General features: G+C 50.8%; 7 protein-coding genes across 7 annotated transcripts; 5 read left to right on the forward strand and 2 right to left on the reverse strand.

Moving 5' to 3' along the window:
* Window positions 1-4,247: 4,247 nt before the first annotated feature.
* BJY04DRAFT_139489 (ribose phosphate diphosphokinase subunit PRS1) lies at window positions 4,248-6,208 on the reverse strand. Its single transcript, XM_073708654.1, has 5 exons — window positions 5,811-6,208; window positions 5,733-5,742; window positions 5,561-5,681; window positions 4,445-5,490; window positions 4,248-4,390 (listed from the first exon to the last, which is right to left on the reverse strand). The coding sequence occupies exons 1-5, from the start codon at window positions 6,067-6,069 to the stop codon at window positions 4,360-4,362; spliced, it is 1,467 nt and encodes a 488-aa protein (XP_073566450.1). The 5' UTR covers window positions 6,070-6,208; the 3' UTR covers window positions 4,248-4,359.
* Window positions 6,209-6,223: 15 nt separating this feature from the next.
* BJY04DRAFT_139499 (bifunctional precorrin-2 dehydrogenase/sirohydrochlorin ferrochelatase MET8) lies at window positions 6,224-7,284 on the forward strand. The gene is made up of 3 exons (XM_073708655.1): window positions 6,224-6,472; window positions 6,530-7,011; window positions 7,065-7,284. Exons 1-3 carry the CDS (start codon window positions 6,377-6,379, stop codon window positions 7,204-7,206), a joined length of 720 nt encoding a protein of 239 aa, XP_073566451.1. The 5' UTR covers window positions 6,224-6,376; the 3' UTR covers window positions 7,207-7,284.
* A 159-nt stretch (window positions 7,285-7,443) lies between these two features.
* BJY04DRAFT_139511 (Arf family guanine nucleotide exchange factor SEC7) lies at window positions 7,444-14,155 on the reverse strand. Its single transcript, XM_073708656.1, has 6 exons — window positions 12,300-14,155; window positions 12,056-12,240; window positions 9,706-12,002; window positions 9,287-9,653; window positions 8,173-9,234; window positions 7,444-8,109 (listed from the first exon to the last, which is right to left on the reverse strand). Exons 1-6 carry the CDS (start codon window positions 14,058-14,060, stop codon window positions 7,773-7,775), a joined length of 6,009 nt encoding a protein of 2,002 aa, XP_073566452.1. The 5' UTR covers window positions 14,061-14,155; the 3' UTR covers window positions 7,444-7,772.
* Window positions 14,156-14,307: 152 nt separating this feature from the next.
* On the forward strand, window positions 14,308-16,523 carry BJY04DRAFT_199479 (putative pyruvate dehydrogenase complex, dihydrolipoamide acetyltransferase component). The gene is made up of 4 exons (XM_073712780.1): window positions 14,308-14,518; window positions 14,594-14,643; window positions 14,708-14,931; window positions 14,990-16,523. The coding sequence occupies exons 1-4, from the start codon at window positions 14,409-14,411 to the stop codon at window positions 16,067-16,069; spliced, it is 1,464 nt and encodes a 487-aa protein (XP_073566453.1). The 5' UTR covers window positions 14,308-14,408; the 3' UTR covers window positions 16,070-16,523.
* On the forward strand, window positions 16,475-17,664 carry BJY04DRAFT_199486 (uncharacterized protein). The gene is made up of 4 exons (XM_073712781.1): window positions 16,475-16,729; window positions 16,787-16,788; window positions 16,846-17,244; window positions 17,302-17,664. Exons 1-4 carry the CDS (start codon window positions 16,679-16,681, stop codon window positions 17,336-17,338), a joined length of 489 nt encoding a protein of 162 aa, XP_073566454.1. The 5' UTR covers window positions 16,475-16,678; the 3' UTR covers window positions 17,339-17,664.
* A 1-nt stretch (window position 17,665) lies between these two features.
* BJY04DRAFT_199489 (golgi SNAP receptor complex member 2 family protein) lies at window positions 17,666-18,978 on the forward strand. Its single transcript, XM_073712782.1, has 4 exons — window positions 17,666-17,895; window positions 17,959-18,058; window positions 18,137-18,318; window positions 18,379-18,978. Exons 1-4 carry the CDS (start codon window positions 17,893-17,895, stop codon window positions 18,817-18,819), a joined length of 726 nt encoding a protein of 241 aa, XP_073566455.1. The 5' UTR covers window positions 17,666-17,892; the 3' UTR covers window positions 18,820-18,978.
* Window positions 18,979-19,032: 54 nt separating this feature from the next.
* BJY04DRAFT_199490 (malate dehydrogenase) lies at window positions 19,033-21,018 on the forward strand. Its single transcript, XM_073712783.1, has 5 exons — window positions 19,033-19,296; window positions 19,387-19,504; window positions 19,569-19,718; window positions 19,778-19,872; window positions 19,923-21,018. Exons 1-5 carry the CDS (start codon window positions 19,231-19,233, stop codon window positions 20,514-20,516), a joined length of 1,023 nt encoding a protein of 340 aa, XP_073566456.1. The 5' UTR covers window positions 19,033-19,230; the 3' UTR covers window positions 20,517-21,018.
* Window positions 21,019-21,272: the final 254 nt, after the last annotated feature.

The following is a 21,272-nucleotide window of genomic DNA, read 5'->3' on the forward strand; positions in this document are numbered from 1 at the left end:
TCAGTTCAACGACAGATATCCCGGTAGCTGTACGAGTCCAGGCCAGGAGGGCTTGCTGCATGGGAAGACTTTTTTTCTCGGATAGATCGTTGACGCAACTACCCGTTTATTCTCGGGCCATTGAGCGAGTGGATCAACGAGCGAGCAAATCCAAATATGATTCAAAAATCACCGGGGGAAATAATCGTCAGCCTATAATAGATCTTAGGTTCTGTTGACAAAAGTTGTTGATCGGGCCTGGCTTGGGATTGGGAGCTTGGGTCCTTGGGAGGTGAGGTTACGGCAGTGGCAGAGGCAGAGGCAGAGGCAGTAGTTAGTAGGAGACAGGAAGAGCAATTGTTCGGAGAAAAGTCGAGACTGCTGGAACTATAAATGATAGGTATCTATCACTGTGGGCCAGACGGAGAATGACATGCAAATAGTCTGGTCATGAACTTTAGTCAAGCGCTTCCCCGTTAGTTCAAAGGCTCGCAGCGTCCTTACCGGTTCGAGAAGCGCCAGCAGGACAAGAATAGGCATGATCTTGCCGGATCGACAAAGAATCGAATGATCGCGCTATCTCAATTGGGGGATCTAGGTAATCGGAGCGCTCCCAGTGCAATGGTGCTGGATCTACTTTGGCGTGCAGATCAGGAGGGTCTGTGTGAGAAATAGAGATGCACCTGCATTATTGGGCTGGACCAAATTCGAAAGAGAACAAAAAAAAAAAGGACAGGACGAGAAAAAGTACGAGTGTCACTGTCAGACTGTCAGTGAGAAAGAAGAAGAAGAAGAAAGTGGATGACGCCGTTTCCTAATCCAGGTGAACCTAAATTCCTAATCCATCATCCTCCAACCCCATCCATCTCCCACTCGCACTTCCCCCCCTCTATTTCGCTTCCTTCCCCCACGATCAACGCCTTCATCTGCAGAATTTGGCGGTCGTTCTATCTCAATTTCACCTCCCTCTTTTGCCTGAATTAGACAATTCCTCTCAGCTTCTTCCGCAGGATGCGAACCACGAGAAACCGTTGGTGATTGACGCCATTACAGTAGCGAAATCCTTCCACCGCGCATGCCCATAAGGGAAGAAAGTGGATACGATCCACCGCCATAGACAGGGGTGTCCCATCTTGATCAACCCTGCAGAAGAATCCGGGCCAGAATGCTCTCGAATGAGTCGAATCAAAGCAGTCCAGACTGCCCACGATCCCTTGACGACATGCCATATGACTGACTATCTGATTCACAGCATACTCCGTACATATCGCTTTCAAAACTGCACTCTGACGGAGCTCTACAAGACATGTGTTTTGGTTTAGGGGGTTTGATCTGGCGGTCCCGCCATTTTGTCATCAAAATTGCGTCTCGGCGTCTGGCTTTGCTCTTTCGACTTGGGCTGATCATGGACGATCCTGGCGGAAATTTGTCCCCTGTCACGGGCCCGTCAACCAGGTTCACCGTTCGCGACTTCGCGGTCCATGGAAACCACTCCGGAGAAATGAGCCGCCCATCAACTAATTTAGCCTGTCAACCACCAACTTCCAGCTGCCGGGAGTAGGACGAAACTTGGAACACAGTCTGTGTTTGTTCATTGTCAGGGTGTTAGCCCTGTCAAGATCTGCAACTAAAAGAGCCTGAACAAGGGGGCCCCTTGTTCAAGGTGTCCAGCAAGGTTAGCCCACTTATTCCTCCCGCATCAGACCATCATCTACAGTAGCTAGGAATGAACAATGATAGCTGATGGAGAATATACGGCTTCGCGGAAGTATTTTCCTCCTCGATTCCGGCTGCCTCAAAAATGAGGATCCGATCACCTCGCAGGCTACCAAGGGGCCGGGTCCACTCAATAGTGAATCTAAACCCAGAGTAGCTTGAGATTGAATCTAGTTCAGGCATTTGGGGGCGCTAAAGAGTAGATCGAGATATCGCCCGCAAATTACCATCCAGAGCAGACACACCTTGTGGCTTGACCTCACCTTCTGGGCCATGAAAGCCTGAGTTGAAGGCAGATCTGGTTGAAATGATAGACAGCCAGCCTCTTGAGCCCAAGTAACCAATAATTCAGGACGGCCACGGTCTCACGCGGCACGCCGGATCCTAGGCGTTCCAGACCTCCAAAGCGCATCTCGCCAGCGGCAGTCCCAAGACGTAGGTACCGGCTTGGCAGTCACTCCGGGAGGACTCGAGGATTGACCACGAATAACCAGTCAAGCCTTCCAGTTTCAGTTCATGCTGTGGATAGGCCGGTTCCCCGTCACCGTTACCTGTCGTACCAGTGCGTTTAACGTCAAGATGAGCGCCCTCAGTCTCGGCAACTTAGGCAACACGCTCTCAGCTTGCAATAAATCCGGTACATCAGCCAGAACTCGACTCTCGAGTCAGGTTTCGAGTCAGCCTCCTTGGCTCGCATCCCCCGTCTCTTAGGAAGTTAGGACCTCATTCTCGGGCCCCAACACCTGGAATGACAAGTCGGATCTCGAACCTTTGTTCCCCACCTAATTGATCTTCCGGAATCGCTTCCGCGGCAGCTTCAACCCTGTTTCTGACTAGTTCATGTCAGAATTGGTCCTAGTGTCACTCCGTACATATTGAACTTTCTCATGGCCTCTAACTTTGAGGTTTGAAGTTCGAAATTACGGTACTTTTGGTTTTCGACATGTCGTCTTATTGTTCAATTTGTTCGGAAATTTCCAATCTTGACACAATTAGTACTCAAGTGTTTCAGAAGATCCCCAGAAGCTTTATTATTCTCCGAGCAGCATTTCCTTGAGGAGGCTGGCTGTGCAACCTTTGGTTCGCCGACGACTTAAGCTGAGACCATTGGGCAGTGTCAGCAGAAACAATCCCAGCTATCCTTTGTTTCGCCTCGTGTCTGAAGTTCTGCATACTGCACCTCGTCCTCGAGCTCAAAAGTACATCCTAGCATCTTTACCTAGGACAAGTCTCAAGGCCCGACGTCATACCGATCCGTATGTACACCACGTACCACGCAGCCGATCCGATGCGACAAGTTGCAAACCCAATTTCGCCGCCGAACAGGGGCAGGGCATCCAGGTATGATGTACTTACGTATACGGCATCCTCATCCTCGGGTTCGCGCACACCGCTACAAAGAACTCCTTGGGATTTTAATTTCCCATGCACATTTCCTCTCACGAACCCCGGCAGACCGATCATTGTGTGACGCTGACATGGTGAAGCCCGGACTCCTCGTCTGTGAGTCTTGCAGCCATGTTCCCGGCTGTATGCTGCCGGCTTTGTAGTAGGCGAGGCCGTCACGGGCAACGCAATTTAGACATCATTCGCATGGATACCGACTCGGGGTCCTTTCATCAAACTTGCTCACGCGACCTCCGAACATCCCTTTCCCGGGTACGTACCCTGCTCGGTGTGGATCCGGTTGCTGCTTGAATACAGTATGTACAGCACGGAGTAGCCCAGTCTGTTCTAGTACGTCGGGGAGTCTATTGATTTGAGCTGCCGTTGCTCGCAGTTTGCGTGCGAAACAATGAGGAAAGCTAGAGACGGTCGCGCGGGAAGAAGAAAACTGTCGCATTCCGAGGACTATCTACCAACGTAGGAGTACCGAATCCAGCCAAACCAACCCCTTCCCGCATCAAAACAACACCAACTCATTAAAGAGAGAAAGGAAAAAGGGGAAATGTCCAAGGGGTTCTCTTGCACCACCTCCACAACCCCGAAGGGCTAGAAACCCGCCTTTTTGCAAAGAGCAAGCCTCAAGAAGCTGGTGCCTTCGTTCCTCAGGAAGACCAATCTTACGCACCCACCCCCAACCTCCATGAGGAGAAAGAGGGTAGAGCACGCTCAACTGGCCTTCATTTTGCTCTCCCAACGCTCCGTTAAGAACGATCTTGTGGATTTGAAACAAGACGTCCCTGCAGTACCCAGAGTGGACTGCACCGTTGGTTTATTTGTGTTTGAGCTAGACTCGGACGAGCGCCAGCTTGAAAGGGAAGGGGACAGGGATTTGGCTTTGTTCCTTTTTCACTTCCGTAGAAAAGAGGATATGGTCTGCCTGGGATTCGGGTAGGGATGGGGTGGCTACGAGGGAAATGCGTGAGGCTTCGTGATTGAACCCCATTTTCAATCGTCCGCGCCCTCGGGAATGGAAGAAAGAACAAATGCAGCTTCATCAGTAGGACCAGCCTATGGTAAGAAATCACTGCGAACGAGAAAGCCTGCGAGAATGAAGTAAGAGAAAAGACGCCAAGTGGCTATACAGTCGGAGACATCATCATGATTTTTGACATTATTCTTTCATCGTCTTACCAGCGTACTACTCAGTAGTGGTATCATGAACGCTTCATCAAGGTGGTGTATATGCAAATGAGAAAATCATGTAGATCGCTTTTCAAATCAGTCATTAAGATGGAACAACGCCGAAACACTGCGAGGATATTAGCAAGATGGTTCTTTGCTCTGAGGATAGCGTTTGACCAACCTTTCACCATAGTGATGGCGTCTTATGCTCTCAGCCAGCAAGCTGGAGATGTCGATGACAATCAACTTCTTGGATCGTCTCGCGACTGACGGAGATATGGGGAAAGTATTAGTCACAACGATGTAGTTAATAGACTCGCAAGCCTCCATTTGTTCAAGGGATGAGTCTCCGAAGAGTCCGTGGGTGGCAATGCAGTAGACCTTCTTGGCCCCACCTCGCTTGACTACGGTTTCTGCTGCTGCGATCCATGATCCGCACTTGTCAATCATATCGTCGACTATGAAGACGGTTCTATCCCGAACGTCGCCGACCAATGTGATGGTTTTCTCAAGGTCAACGCTTCGTCCGATGCTTCCTTCTTCATCAGAGGATTCACCAGCATCGAATGACCCGCCTAGGGCGTGATCACCGGGTATCGAAGAGGTGGTTGAGATTATGGAGTTTGTCATCGAGTCTGGAATGGTTTCGCCATAGTCCCGACTGAGTGGTTGTCCAGGGGTCGCGTCCCCGGACGTAGGACCAGACGGCGGGTAGTCGTCATCAACAAGGTGGCCTTGTACCAGTCGCCCGGTGACTACGTCCCGGACTCGGACATCTGTGTACTCATTTGCAGCTTCCAGCTCCGACGGCCGTCGAGCACCGGTGGGTGTTTCGGGTCGCAGGGCATCGAGCGAGTCAATCTCGGCTGAGTCGGGTTGCGACTCGCCTGATTGTGAAGTCTCGGTACTTTCGCGCTGAATACGGACCGTGAACGGATCTTGCTCCTTGGGCAGTGGTGTGCTCTCCTGATCCAAAGCCTCGAAGAAAACAGTGCTATCAGCCAGAGTCATGCCCGGCTTCGGGCGACGTCTGTCTGTTGTGACAATGCCAAAATTGAGCTTAAGCGTGTCTGCCAAGGATGTAACGCGTTTGGTGCCCCCGGCGTTTTTGCTCACAACGACCGCTTCCCTCCAGCCCGGGACATTGTTACGGATCCAGCGTGCAATGAAAGGTTCGGCGAAAAGGTTATCGACGGGTTTGGCAAAGAAGCCCTGCATTTGTGATGCCTACTCGGAGATGCCATTAGGACGCTGCCAACCTAGGTTTCACAGTCGGGACCCAGAGCGATGAACTCACATGAAGGTCCAGTGTAATCACGTGGTCGACCCCGGCAACTGTCAGGAGATTCGCCAGCATACGCGCGGTGATAGATCCACGATGGCTCTTCTTTTTGGATTGGCGGGAATATGGGAAGTACCTCGTCTGCGTCAGCATCATGTGTAGCAAACAGCCCAACTAGGGTCCATACGGCATAACCGCTGAGAAAGGTATGTCAGCTTTCGTAATCCTACAGTGATTGAATGACAAGAGAATGGAGTAAGCATACCTGTGATAGACTTTGCAGAGCCGCCCTTGCAAGCTGAAATCATAATCAACAGCTCCATGACACTGTCGTTGATCTTCTTGCTGCCGCTCTGAATGATGTAGACATCTTGGTTTCGGACCGAAACGCCAACATTCACGTTGGTCTCGCCATTGCTGAACTTTCCAAGGTCTACTTTGGCTGGCGAGGTGCCTAGCCTCTCGCAGACGGTCTCTGTGAGGAGGGGGTGGGAGGTCCCAGAGAAGATCTGAACTCCCCGCATCCTTGAAAATAGAGCAAACTAAACGAACGTAGGCATGAAGCTGAAGAGAGATAAGCAATTCAAGAAAAGAGCGTCATCTCACAGTGACGACAAGCTTTCCAAGGTGTATTGGGGAGTGAAGAATTGAAGGATGAAGAGGAGAGAAAAAGCAAACGGAAGGAAGAAAATTCGGAGCCCACATTTTTCTTCCCGATTGCTCGAATGAGGCTGGCGCTTTAGGTCTCTATCGCCGCCCTTAGTGGTCTACTGCTATCACCCCCACACCTTCTCAACCTCAAGCTACACATAATACACACAGCTTCTCAGAATGGCGTCAAAGTTCCCAGAAGTACAGGGGGGTGGGTCGTTGATCATTGCCTGGCAAGTGAAGCAGAAACATATCCTTGTAGTTGGTGGTGGTGATGTCAGTGCCCCTCTCTGCAGCACTATATATTTCTATCACTGCTCACACATAATATAGGTAGCTGCTGGACGCATACTACATGCTCTCAATGCAGACGCTAGAGTCACAGTCGTATGTCCAGCATCAGGGCTGAATGATGAAGTTGCCTTCCGAGTTTCAGAAAACCAAGTGACGCACGTTGACCGGAACTTTGAGCCTTCTGATCTAGAAGGAGCCGACATGGTTCTCTGCGCTATCGATGACCCTGAAGCTTCAACTCAGGTCTGGAAACTCTGCAAAGAGAAGCGCATACCAGCAAACATAGCAGATGTACCTTCTGAATGTGACTTTTATTTTGGCAGCGTACATCGCGATGGCCCATTGCAAGTCATGGTTAGCACAAACGGGAACGGGCCAAAGCTTGCAAGTATGGTACGAAAGAAGATCGCAGATACATTACCGGACAATATGGGCGCTGCAATTGAGAATGTGGGCAAACTGCGGAAATTGTTGAGAGAGGTGGCTCCTGATCCGAAGGAGGGCCCCAAACGGATGAAGTGGTACGTCTTGGTAAATTTTGGATACGATATCCCTAAGCTGATGAATGCCCTAGGATGTCTGGTGTTTGTGAAGCGTGGCGACTAGAAGATTTGGTTCAGATGAGCGAGGAGGATATGGTAGCCCTTCTCACACATTACGAGTCAGGTGCTATTCCGACTCTTGGGGAAGTTCGATCAAGCCTTCCGGCCGTCTAGAAGTCAAGGACAGTCGATGACGCACTTTATCGTACGATAAGTGTCCATAGCAGGGTCTGTATGCCTCCATTATCAACCATGTTTTGTATGTATATAAGCATAGATGACTTCAATACGTCACGCTGCTGATCACCTCCAGCGCGAGAACTTAGCACTTATAAGTCAATCGACTGAGAAGAAGATACTCCGATTGTCCCAGAACTTGTGCGGCAAATGTTACGACACATAACATTAATAGCTCTATGAAAGCCACTAAACTGGTTCCACAAGAGAAAAACATAGGTAGCACTGCTGCACGAGGAAATCTCCCTATCCGGCGAGTTTGATGTTTGTAAAGTGAGGTATATAAAGCCCATCTGGACTCCCAGGACCAGTGTTTTGAACAAGGAAATGAAAAACAACAATCCAGCATGGCTAATTTTACACTCAATACCATTGAGAAATGAGAAAAGCGCCCCCCGCTGGGTGGGAGGCAAGGATATCCAAGAGACAAGAGATACAGAATAGCAATAAAAAACACCAGATAAAACGCTCTCTAACGTGACAATGTGAGACAAAATAACCATTCAGCGCCGGCCGACGCTGTGCTTGCGAGATGGCTCTGATACCGACTGTCTTGGGCTGACAGTTGATGGGGCAGGTCGTGCAGGTATGCCTAACCTTGTCTCTCCAATCCGCTGCAACAAGGCCTGGATGGCGAGGCGGATCTCGGGATTCAGATCGCGACTAAGCAGGTCAACAGCAAGGGGATAGAAGGTCTCAATCTGCTTGTCGAAGCCCTCCTGTGGGAAGTTTGTGTAACCTTCAATAACGTCGACGACTACAGGGCGCCAGGCGACGATGTTGCGGTGTTGCGAGTCTTCGTCAAGTTGAACGAATCCACGAATAATGTCCGCGCAGAGACTATAAAACAGTAAGCATATGGGGCGACTCTAAAAGGGCTGGATACTCTGCTGAGCTACTTACGGAATCAATGCCGCCTCTGTTTCCACACGGCTACTCTTCCTCTCATCTCGCTCATCGTGGTACATTCTGAACAAGATGTGGACATAAGTGGCGGCACTTCCACTTTCCTGTTTGAGGAGATTTGGTGGTGATTTCATGAATCCTTGGCGCCAAAGCTGCATCCGAAGATCCTTGTCCTCGTTGAACTTCTTCGCAAACTGATAACTCTTCTTCAGCAAGCCCATAAGCCGCAGAAGCTCGTTACTAGGTATTTGTGCGTAAACTTTGTCGTTGGAAAATAGCTCATGTACCGTCTCAATCATGAGCAGCTGAAGCACACAATTTGTTATTATACGGTTGAAGTAGCGACGCCTGGCAGCAGTAACCGCAGCAGGCTGCTGTTGGGTATCTGTTTGGGGCCTATAGTCCTCCAAATCCGCGCTCGGGGCTTCAGGCAAATCTCCATCTTCGTGCTCCGGCGTGACGCCCTGTGTTCCATTGGCCTTTGCAGGCTCGACAGGGGCCTCTGGGGTTGCCGAAGGCTCGACATCCTCCGAGTTGTTCTCCTGGGCCTCCTCCTGAATATCGGCTATCTGTCCATTGACGGCTGGAGGCAAGCCAGGGGTCTTAGGGGTCACAGACGTCGCTGCTGTGAACAGCTCATATGCGGTTGTGCGCGAGAATAGCTCAATGAAAGCACCGACGATTTGGCTCCAGTGGTTTTTATGGAATTTTTCCACATTCTGCAGGATCAGTTGTTGCAGGCAATTGCTGCCAATTCGCGCAATAGTGTCATTCTCCTGGCAGATGCAGAGCGTGAGGAGTTCGAGAACACGCCCAAGCATATATTCAAGCGCATCAAAGTAATGTGTGAACAGCGTGATCATGTTTCGTAGAGCCTGGATCATCGTAGTCGACAGCCACACTGAAAGTTCCTCGTGGTTTGGCACCTTCGACATTTCTGACTTAGACTGCAACACAACGAAAATGGGGTAGAGTAGTTGCCTCCAGAGAACGTCCCAAAAAGGCTGAGGAAATCCACCACCATAGCGAATCAAGGTATCGAAAAGATACGTCAATGCTCTATAGCATAAAGTAAGTAAAATGGTTTGACTCCAAAGACAGGCTAACTTACCGTGACCGAGCCTCAAGATCATCACCGGTCATGAGTATATCTTGAAACGCAATTAGGATGGGATACCAGAATTGCTCTTCTTTGGATTGACGGGTGAGTTGTTGAGTGAGGTTCGTGGAATCTTCGTGGAAGCCCTCTGAGGAACCACCGCGATGAGACAAAGGACATTCCGGAGTCTTGAGCATTTTCGCGATCGTCGATTTGAGAAGCTCGATTGCCTGTAGTGACTTCTTTTGGAACCTCACGTTTTTAGAGAACTCTGTGAGGCAGACGATCAGGTCAGGGAATGCTCCTTGCGTTATAACAACACCGAAGCGAGTGTTGTAGACTTGGGTAACGTTATCAAAGGCCATAGTCACAATGCCCTCTATATACATTGTTAGTTGAGCTCATACCGCAGATACCTCATCGAAGCTTACCATATTGCTCACGGGCTGCAAAAGAAAACACTCCGAACATCGTTTTCCACCCGGAACGAATGTTGTCTCCGCGAGCCTGTATCATCTGGATGAGACACCGGAGGATCATGTCCTTCACGGCAACAGCATTGCTGTTGGCCATGACATGTTCGAAAGGCTTGAGGAAATCCTTCTGGAACTTAAATCCTGGCAGTTCTCCTATCTCCATGAAGCGCATTGAGAGCTGACGTAGCGAGTCCAGGGCGAAGAAAACCACGGCTGTGTTTGAGTGACAACCGACTTGGTTGAAGTGTTGCCCAAGGACTTCCCAAATCTTCGACCATTCGATCCTGACCCTGGTCATGTTGTAGTAGCTGATCTCGACTAGTTTTTGCAAACTGTATGTACGAGGAGAAGCAGTTTGTCCAGATGACTGGATCTCCTGCCAACTAACTTCACTGAGAGCACGAACAAAATCAATAATTGCCTCGGGAGACAGATTAGCAGTGTTCGTGAAGATACGGTCGACTCCTTTGACCATCTCAGTTGAGCGGCTTTCCTGTGCAATCTCAGCGCGGAATGGCGTGGCTCCAGTAATGGATTTGGGTCGAGAGCGTCTCGGTGCTTGCATCGATCTTCTCGGCTCATTCGATGGGGGTTGAGGTACAATGCGACTACGAGAGACGTCAGGCAAGGAACCCTCATCAACGCCGTCACTAAGTAGCTGGAGCCTGTCGAGCTGGCTGACACATGTGAGGATCTCCCTCCAGGAGCTCTTCAGATGATTTCCTTCAGTAAGCGCCACATCGAGCAAGACCTTCAACGCCTCAACATTCTTAGCAACCATTTCCCTGACGTTACCCAGATTCGTAGACTTTGCCAAGGCGGTCACAAAAGCAACACGTGGTGTTTCTAAGTCGAAGGTACAGCTTATCCGGATGGACAGCTTCATGCCTTCCATGCAAAGCTTAATCGTCTTCACGTTTTGGGTATCCTGCATCGGAGCAGATAAGCCGGAGAGGAATGACATCCACGTGACATTGAACATGGAGCCAACGTGCTGGACGGAGGTGGCTGGAATGAATCGAGATAGAGCTTCCTTGACGGCAGTTTTGCGCTGTGCTCTAATCAGACTTCGATATAGCTGCTCAGTCTTGTTGGCCATTTCCTCAGATGCCTGTGCATACTTCTCGCCCTGGATATCCCTTCCGACTGTCGCAAAGACTTGGCCAGCCCTTGCAAGGCCGCTGGGAGCAGGGGTAGGGGCACCAGCATTTGCCGCCTGCTCTCTCTCAGTGTCTAAAACAATCTCATTATTCGCAATTTCATCATAGATCGACACGAGATATTCATCGGGCAGGTCTTGATTATCGTTAATACCACGATTGTTCTTGATGAAGTCTTCCTTGGTCATGCGGCGACCCTTCATCTTGGAGCTGTGCTGATCGGTGTTCAAAAGGATAACAGAGTACGCGAGAACGTACGCTGTATCGGCATTAGCGAAGGCATTCGGATTCTGCGTTACATAGCGCTCCGAAAACTTGAGCATAAATCTATCGATTTTTTGAGCCTCTCCTGGCAACCGGAAATGCTGTAAAAAGGAGCGGAGGGCATCCACAAAGCGTCGCTTAGCGAAGTCCATCAAGTCAACGAAAGCGTGCATGATTGCAATGTTTTCGGTTTCGCCTTCTCCCAGGTATTCTCCAATCGCAGCCTTATCCAAGCGGTCGTTTCGAAGAAGAAAAGACGCGATATCCTCGGCAGAGTCGGATCGTATGAAGCCTTCTTGCACAAGCAGCTTCACCCCTCGCTTGGGCTTGAAATTGAACTGCTGGATTGCATTCGTAAGAGCAATCTTTTTCTGCCTCACCTTCTCTAACTGGTTGGGATCATCATCAGGAATCGGCGTTGAGCGGCCAGTGCTGCCATCGCCACTATCGACTTTAGGTGAAGAAAGGAATGCCGGGGCGCTGCTATCCAAAGAGTCGCGCGGGTTGTCTACCGACTTTTGTGAAACAGCTCGGACGGCAGTATGGTCAACGCTACGTTGTGATGCCCAATTGTCCAACGACTGCAAAATCTCGACTAGACACTCTAGGGCTTGGTGTTTCAAGACGTACTCTGGGGGCACGATTTGGGTGCTTGGTGGCTGATTGTTGATTATGCTGGCGCTCGTGAGGTTCGGAGGAAGGGTCCCAGGTTGGTGCCATTCGTTCCCGACACTGGAGGCCTTTACGTGCTGCTCATGGTATTGTTGTTGCTGGAGAGGGCTCACGGTTGTGGGTACGCTAGCATATCGCGACAACTGTTCGATAATGCTACGAAGCGCGTTAGAACTTTGCCCGAATAATAACGGCAGTAGGAGACAAACTTTTGGAAAATATTCTCCAACGCTGTTCTATCACAGTCGTAGTTGAGATACATCTCGACCAAGGCACGAGGATCATCTGCTAGCCTCTCGAGTACTTCCATGAAATACTGCTTCTGGAAAGCTGGTGCATTTCGCTTTTCGAGAATGGCTAGGTATATTTCTTTCATGAAGACCTCCAATTCTTTCTGCTCCAGAGTTAGACAAATACAGATCGAGAATGGTCGGGGTTGATAGGGCCACAAACCTTCATCATGACCCGCATATGTTTCAGCATGAGCCAGAAGATCTCGCTACAGACTCCGAAAATCCTCGGAACTGAGCTAGAACCATTTCGACTAAGGCTTAGACAGAGATGAGGTCTGATGGCTTGAAGGAACGTCATTGCATCAGAGCTACCAGAACTGTTCTTGATTGTAAGAAGAGGAGAGGTGAAAACAACAACATGGTTAAGTATGAGGTAGTGGATCAAGTGCAGGGATAGCAACTTGGACCTCATATTTTGGGACTTGAGATCTTGTTGCTGCTCGTGGCTGAGAACCTTGTGGCTCAGCTTGCAAAGAGCTCTGAATACTAAGAAGGCGTCCTTGACGTAGATCTCGTCTACATCGTCTTCATCACTGACTGCATCTTCGCCGTCTTTCTCGTCACTAGACGGGCCGGACGAAGATTGGGCTCTCTTTTGGTCGGCATTGGCTCGGGTCACCATGGTAGGTGCATTGTCGTTGACAGTAGTGACCTCTTTGTTTGATTCAAAGCTCTCCAAGGTGAGTTTCTCAGTCGGCTCTTTGGAGACCGGTTGATCCGGTGCCACGGACGCGACGTCCGAAACTTGATCATCCTCAACAGTAGAGGGTATTTCTGACGGTCCGATCGTCACAACATCGGAAGAACCGGTTTGGGCCTTCTCCCCTTCTCTGAGGCGCAGCTCTTTCAGATCGAGCCTCACGCGAAGTCTGTCAAACACTGTGCTGACCATTTGTGTGAGGGAGCCTTGAGCGATTTGCTGGTTCTGGCTCGATTTGGAGTAAATAAACATGTTGTAGATTTGACGAACAGCCTTTAAAAGACCTGCTCCATGCACCACAATCTTGTCATTTAACACCGCAGCCAAAAGTGACTTGATAATTTGTTGCTGAATCTCAATTGGCGTGGCTTCGTTCTCGAAGCAGTCGCAAATGGCGTCAATGGCTCGTTCTATGAGAGGGGGTTGGTCGGGGGTGGCCTGTGATTCCGATGCCTTGGCCTCCTGAGTAGATGGAAACGCAAAGTAAGAATAACTGATCAGCTTGCCGATGCAATCAAGAGCGGTCACTTGTAACGGGATGCTAAAAGTCCTGGTTGCGAGTAGCAAAGGGCGAAAGACGACCTCCGGATCGATTGACTGGCGATCTGACTGCTTGACATTGGCGAGCGCATCCTTAACAGCATCCTCTAGCTCCTTGCTCCTCCGAGCTTCTCGCGATGCACCAATTGTATCCAATGCGGTGACGATGAAAACCGCGGAGCTGACCGTCGATGATCGGTGGGTTGCGAAAGTTGCAGTGGTTGATCGCGAGTCCGAGCGGAGTCGTATGTCCTGGATAGACGGCTCATCTTGAGGTAGTATAGATTGAGTATCCACGCTCTCACTAGTTTGTTCCTCTGAAGCGGTAGGCGCAACAACTTCACGTATGTCGTCCACTTGCTCATCTCTCGTATCCAATTGACCCGGTTCGTCCGCAGGCTCTTGAGGCTTGGTGGTCGTGCTCGGGGTTATTGTGGATGGCTCTCGAGGTAGCTCGCTTTCGTTGACATCCGATTGCTCCTGCGGTGATTTGCCCTGTTCTGAATCATTCAATTGAATCTCCTGACGTTCATACGCCTCTGGTAATGTTGGTTTGGGCTCGGCAACCTCCTCCGGAGTTTGCGGCTCTGTAACAACATCGGCCCCATTCTGCTTGTTGTCTGCCTGCAGTACAGAATATTGGGTTAGCTCGTTCGTAGAGCCGTTCTCAGCTTCCGCCATTATGCGAGACTCCGTCTGGAGTATCCGGGACCAAGAAGGCGAGAGTCCCACATGGAATGGAGTCAAGACTCAACAGGAAAATAATTTGGGGAAGGATGATCTCGTGGTTATGCTGCGTGTTCTGATGGAGCTGGCCAGTGGGCACCGCCGCATGGCTGTGCTTACATAAGGCGAGTTCGGCTTACGGATTGATCCGAGAGCTAGGTAAGTTATTTTCGTTGGGGGCCCGGTGAGTGAGAGATTCACCAGATTCCGTCTTCTCGGCCTTCTCTTCCGTCCTACATTTCTCTTCTTCCTTTCATAGCGCCGCGGGCTCCTATCTGTCTCATACAACAGCATCTGAGCACCATGGTCGCCTCTGCTATCAGGATGCGCACACCCAGCGCTTCGTTTCTCTCAAAAGGCGCCTGCTCCTTGAGGCGACCGCAGGCCTCTTACAAGTTCACGGCCGTGATCCAGTATGTCTCTCGATCTTTCGCAAGCGATCGAATTGCTCTGGGTATATACTGACTCGGGTTTTTTCTGTGCTGCAGACAGCAATTGCCCGGTCTTTCCGCGCTCTCCCGCTACTATGCCTCAAAGTGTATGCTTATCTCCCTCCTCGATGCTTGCATATGCCCTTTGCCTGACACTCGAAAACGCTACAGCGTTCCCTCCCCACACCATCATTAGCATGCCGGCTTTGTCGCCGACGATGACCGCCGGAAACATTGGAACCTGGCAAAAGAAGGCGGGTGATGGCTTACAACCTGGAGACGTTCTCGTTGAGATTGAAACCGATAAGGCGCAGATGGATTTTGAGTTCCAGGAAGAGGGTGTCCTCGCCAAGGTGCTAAAGGAGTCTGGTGAAAAGGATGTCTCCGTTGGAACTGTAAGTACCGTTTTCGCGCCAATCGCTGATTTTACGCCGGCTAATTGTACAACTATAGCCTATCGCTGTCCTGGTTGAAGAGGGTACCGATGTTGCGGCTTTCGAATCATTCAGCGCTGAAGACGCCGGCGAGGGTGCCGGTGCTGCTCCCGCAGAGGCCAGCAAAGAGGCCCCCAAGGAAGCCCCCAAGGCTTCCGAGCCATCCACACCCCAGCCTTCGGCTGGTGCTTATGAGCCTGATACCTCCGGAGAGAAGCTCCAGCCCGCTCTCGACCGCGAGGCTGCCATCAGCCCTGCTGCCAAGGCTTTGGCTCTTGAGAAGGGTGTCCCTGTCAAGGCTCTGAAGGGTACCGGACGCGGTGGTCAGATCACCAAGGAGGATGTCGAGAAGTACAAGCCCGCTGCTTCGGCCGCTGCCGCTGGTCCTGCCTCCGAGGACATCCCTCTCACATCGATGCGCAAGACAATTGGCAACCGCCTCCAGCAGTCATGGAACCAGAACCCCCACTTCTTCGTTTCCACCACCCTGTCTGTCACTAAGCTCCTCAAGCTCCGCCAGGCTCTTAACGCCACTGCTGATGGCAAGTACAAGCTCTCGGTCAACGATTTCCTGATCAAGGCTTGCGCTGCCGCCCTTCTCAAGGTCCCCCAGGTTAACTCCAGCTGGATTGAGGAGAATGGCCAAGTTGTTATCCGTCAGCACAACGCCGCTGATATCAGCGTTGCTGTCGCTACCCCCGCTGGGCTGATCACCCCCATTGTCAAGAACGCTCAGGGTCTTGGTTTGTCTAGCATTTCGAACCAGGTCAAAGATCTCGGCAAGCGCGCTCGCGACAACAAGCTCAAGCCCGAAGAGTACCAGGGCGGTACCTTCACCATCAGCAACATGGGAATGAACCCTGCTGTTGAGCGCTTCACTGCTATTATCAACCCTCCTCAGGCCGGTATCCTCGCTGTTGGCACTACCCGCAAGGTCGCCGTCCCTGTCGAGACCGAGGAAGGCACTTCCGTTGAGTGGGATGACCAGATTGTTGTGACTGGTAGCTTCGACCACCGTGTTGTTGACGGTGCTGTTGGTGCTGAGTGGATCAAGGAGCTCAAGAAGGTTGTTGAGAACCCACTGGAACTCCTTCTCTAGATTTCCTACTAGAGACGAATTACTGGTGAATTGTGTGTTCTAGCGCTTCGGCCTCAACCTTGGCTTTGTCTCATTATGTATTAAAATCCCCCTATTTTTTGACCATCTTGGTTGGTCTGTAGGTACAGTTTATAAATCTCAGCATTTTTTCTTTGTTCCATGCCGTTGCAATTGTGTACTAGACTCACTCACTAGCGATTTTCCATTGCACAGATATATAGAGCGGACTAATAATCCGGACTGCGTACTACTCCTACTACTACGTAAGTCCACATTCATGAAGGACTTCGGCAAAAAAGCCCTTCGTGGCTGCGCGGCACGGAAATGTGGTTGTAGTAGTCCGTGGTCTTGGCATCAAAACCTTGGCTACAACAAGCCATGACATCACTGCTCGGTATGTATAAATGGACTGACGTTCCTCTCTGGCGTGACTTTCAGATGCTCGTGATTCCCCTCACAATATACTCTTTCAACTTTCAGAACTCATCCCTCTTCAAATTTGTAAGTTATACAGCGACAAGACAAGCTTGCCCGCTCTGCTTCATCTTTACCACTCACTCGGGTTATCTCCAAGCTCACACCTCCGATTAGACCAACCACAAACCCAAGATGTCTTACGCTGAAGCCGCCGCCAAGGGACCTAAGCAGTCTCCGGAAGAGGTACGATATACTCGAGCTTAAATGTCTGAGTTACTGACGTGCTAACTCCCTTTCTAGGCGTAAGTTGAGGACGAGAAACTGTCGATTGTAGTACCCACTGACGCAAGACTGGCCAGTCGCGCTCCCGATATCAACCATGTTTACAGAGACGAGGCCGACAGCACAGCGTCCCTGATCGATGTTGACGGCCCACATGTGCAATCCGTGGACTCCGACTTCCTGCAGCAGGATGTCAAGACGACGACACAGGCTGAGCGGATAGAGCGTGAGGAAGAGGAAGCCGAAGAGGCCCGCGAGCGAAAGAAGGAGAAGGCCAAGGCCAAGGCTTCGCGCGTTCGTGAGAACGACACCAACCCCGTGTTCCTTGGAAATGCCGCTATCCTGGCTCTAGTCGGCGCCGGTCTTGGATTCGGTGCTTACAAGAAGCACACACAGGGCAAGCTGTCGTGGGAGCTTGTCGGATTGTGGACCGGTGCTGTCGGAGCTTTCGGTGCCGTTGATTACTTTGTCAGCAAGTGAGTTGCCAGCCTCTCGCTCTGTTCGAAATATGTTGCTAATGTGCTATTTCCTAGATGGCTCCTCCAGAACAAGTACCCCCCTAAGAAATAGAGGTGCTCGCGAGTTGTCCGTTGTTCTTGATATCTTATACCAGGGTTTGCGGTTATTGGAGTGGATAGTTGCTTTAAATATGCGGCGCGCTTTCCTGTAATTCTATTCAACAAATGAATTTCCCCATCTCTTTAAGAGCTTTATTGTTTCAGGTATTTACGGCTAGTTCAAGGCGACCTGAGCAACAGCCTTCCCCGGGTACGTAGTTACGAATTTGGAGGTTCTGAGGCACAATGGGCAATTCGATGCAGCCTAAAACATGTCAGGGCAGGCACCTAAAAATATATATTCCGACTAAAGTTCACTGTCGCGGTAAAGACGGAGGCGGTAAGCGACATGTGGCATCATATAACTGAAGCGTCATTGTTTCCAAGTCTAAAACACTCGCTAGATACTGATTTTGAACACGTCGTTGTTTCTAGGTGACTAGCAATATTTTGGAAGCTTTTGTTCTCGACAGGCTGGCACGGAACAACTCCTGCGCTGCGCGTCTGCGACCACATTACTCTGTTTACACTGCCAGCTCCGTGGAGCTTGCGATAACTACATAGAAAATGGTAAGAGGCCTGCCCTCAAGTTCTCATACACATTGCTGATCTGGTTCGAATCAATCTATTTAGAACTCTCTATTCAATTCCGCTCTCAAGCAGTCGTCTGCTGTCCGGCGTGATCTGGACACCTTCGCACAATCACCAGCCACGACACCTGCGGCATTACAAGGTAACTTTCCCAAAAGAGGCTGCTTGAAATCTAGTAGCTAGTAAAAGAGAGTGGTCTTTCAGCTGACATGGTGTATAGGCCAGCTTGCAGCGTCCCTGGCATCCCTTTCACGGACAATAGACGACTATTCCGCGTTGTCGAAGCGAGAGTTGATACCTGAGAAGCAGGAAAAGGCGTTTGAGAGAGTCAAGAACTTTCGATCAGAGCTACAAGATTATCGGCAACATTTTGACCAGCTACGGAAAGAGAGAGAGGATGCGGTAGGTGCTCGGCTTGATGGAAGTGCATAAGGATTGTGCTAATTGTCCATGCGTCACCAGCAATCGGCAACGAACCGCCACGAGCTCCTCGGTCGACGCCCGCACCATGCAGCTACGCCTGAGAACCCGTACGCCCAGCCTTCTGTATCCCACTCCTCCCCGTTTGCACCTTCTTCGTCACGATCGGGTCCTGGGTTTGGAGGGTCGGACTACACTAGGGAATCGCATGCGCTGAGGGAGCAATCATTCTTGTCAAATACAAGCTCTCAGATTGATGAGTTCCTTGATAGAGGAAGGGCGGTGCTTACCGATCTCGGACAGCAGCGAGAAGTACTAAAGGGTACCCAGCGTCGCCTCTACAGCGTCGCGAATACCCTGGGAGTCAGCGGAGAAACCATTCGCAAGGTCGAACGACGAGCGAAGCAGGATAAATGGATATTCTGGGGCGGTGTGGTGATTTTCTTGTTGTTCTGTTGGGCTGTCTTGCACTTTTTGAGATGATGCCGGGCCGATCTTTGCTAGATTGATTCACTTCTTGTAAATACAGCAGTGCTGTCGTATATTGGTGATGCTTGTTTACTAGCGCTGGAGTTTCTAGGCTTCTTGGTTTTTGATAGTCAATGGACAGTGTACAGTATATCTACTTCCTTTGTAATAAAGGTTAATGGAGTCTCAAGCTTGAGCTGTCGCTGGTGTCATAACAATAGTGGATGCCGAGCGACCGTGCACGATCACTCCAGCCGGAAGGACGGAGCAGGCTAACCGTCGGCGGCCGCCCCCAAAGACTTTCACCGGGCAACCGCCATATTTTCCTCTTCTCTTCTCTCTTCTTCTTCTCTCCATCGCGATTGTCTTCCCCCACCCTCTTATCTCCTTCTGATCTATCTTTCCTGCCTTTAGCCATCAGATACCATGTTCGCTGCTCGCCAATCCTTCGGTCTCCTCCAGAAGCGGGCGTTCTCGGCCTCCGCTAGCCAGGTACGTCCACTCGCTGGAAGCTCAATGCTCTACCATTCTACCTCGGGTGTTCTCTAGGACAATTCGCTCACTTTCTTGCGCAATCTCTAGGCTTCCAAGGTCACTGTCCTCGGTGCCGCTGGTGGTATCGGACAGCCTCTGTCCCTGCTCCTCAAGCTCAACCCCCGTGTCTCCGAGCTCGCTCTCTACGATATCCGCGGTGGACCGGGTGCGTCACACAGCTTTCCGACTAAACCGAATATTCTCTCGAATTGGACTAATCAATATTACAGGTGTCGCTGCTGATCTCAGCCACATCAACACCAACAGCACTGTGACCGGCTACCAGCCATCCGAGACTGGCCTTCGCGATGCTCTCAAGGGTGCCGAGATCGTCCTCATCCCTGCCGGTGTTCCCCGCAAGCCCGGCATGACCCGTGATGGTATGGATGGCGTCTTCTACTCGCTGCTCGATACATCTGGGACTAATGTTCAATAACAGATCTCTTCAACACCAACGCCTCCATCGTCCGTGACCTTGCTAAGGCCGCTGCTGAGGCTTCTCCTGAGGCTAACATCCTCGTCATCTCCAACCCCGTATGCAAATAAGACCCGAACTCTCTATTCTAATTCACTAACCCTTCTAGGTCAACTCTACCGTCCCCATCGTCTCCGAGGTCTTCAAGGCCCGCGGTGTTTACAACCCCAAGCGCCTCTTCGGTGTCACCACCCTCGATGTCGTCCGTGCTTCTCGCTTCATCTCCCAGGTCCAGAAGACCGACCCCGCCAAGGAGGCCGTCCCCGTTGTCGGTGGACACTCTGGTGTGACCATTGTTCCCCTCCTTTCTCAGTCCAACCACCCCAGCATCGAGGGCACCACCCGCGATGAGCTCGTCAACCGCATCCAGTTCGGTGGTGATGAGGTCGTCAAGGCCAAAGACGGTGCCGGTTCCGCCACCCTCTCCATGGCCATGGCTGGTGCTCGCTTCGCCGAGTCCCTCCTCCGCGCCGCTCAGGGCGAGAAGGGCGTCGTTGAGCCCACTTTCGTCGAGAGCCCTCTCTACAAGGACCAGGGCGTCGACTTCTTCGCTTCCAAGGTCGAGCTCGGCCCCAACGGTGTTGAGAAGATCAACCCCGTCGGCCCCGTCTCCGAGTACGAGCAGAAGCTCCTCGACGCTGCCCTCGTTGACCTCAAGAAGAACATCCAGAAGGGTATCGACTTCGTCAAGGCCAACCCTTAAATGCACCTCACAATCGAAAAGTTGTGCAGCGGCGTTCCTCCCTGTATAACAGTCTTGTCATTTCATCTACCTTATCTTTCTCATACCGACTAGTACTACATTGGAGGAACGCAGTTGCTGGTGAAGTACTCTCTTCAGGAACGATGCTGGATGATATGATATGTATTTCCTAGTATAAAACATCAATCGATCGTAATTACGACTTATGATAGATTTTCTGGTTTCATATAGTCTGTGATCCTATGTTGTGATCTGGATTGAATTAGTGTGGGTGGCTGGGCAACAGCTCACATAAAGGTTATAAAGGTTAGAAGCAGTTACAAAGCCATCTCCCTATCCTTCCTTCCAACCTCCTTACTATGTCACTAGCCCTATATATGAAGGAACGGAATAGTCTAGACATAGTCTAAGCGCTTGAATACACTCTGGAGTACCCCGACTACTACCATCAAAAGCCCAAGAAAGACAGCTACCCTCGCCGCCCCCATGCGAAGGGCTTGCCAAAACAGAGCGGCACGAATTCATCCCGCCGGGACCGAGCACCCCTACTTCTATAAAAACCAGTGCGCCGAGGAAGGAAGGCTCAAGGCGAGGCGGGCCGTCGTTCGTAGTACGAAGTATATTTACGATTTTCAAACTGAAAGCCCGCGTGCTTCTTCCCTTTTTGTTACAGGCCTCGACTTCGATGAACATTATACCCGATATCGCCCGAATGGTATAGTCATTCCTTTGGGCTAGTCTTGATTTCTTCTAAGG

Source organism: Aspergillus karnatakaensis (genome assembly GCF_047715665.1).
Source record: "Aspergillus karnatakaensis strain CBS 102800 unplaced genomic scaffold BJY04scaffold_64, whole genome shotgun sequence".
In the NCBI taxonomy this organism is placed as follows: domain Eukaryota; kingdom Fungi; phylum Ascomycota; class Eurotiomycetes; order Eurotiales; family Aspergillaceae; genus Aspergillus; species Aspergillus karnatakaensis.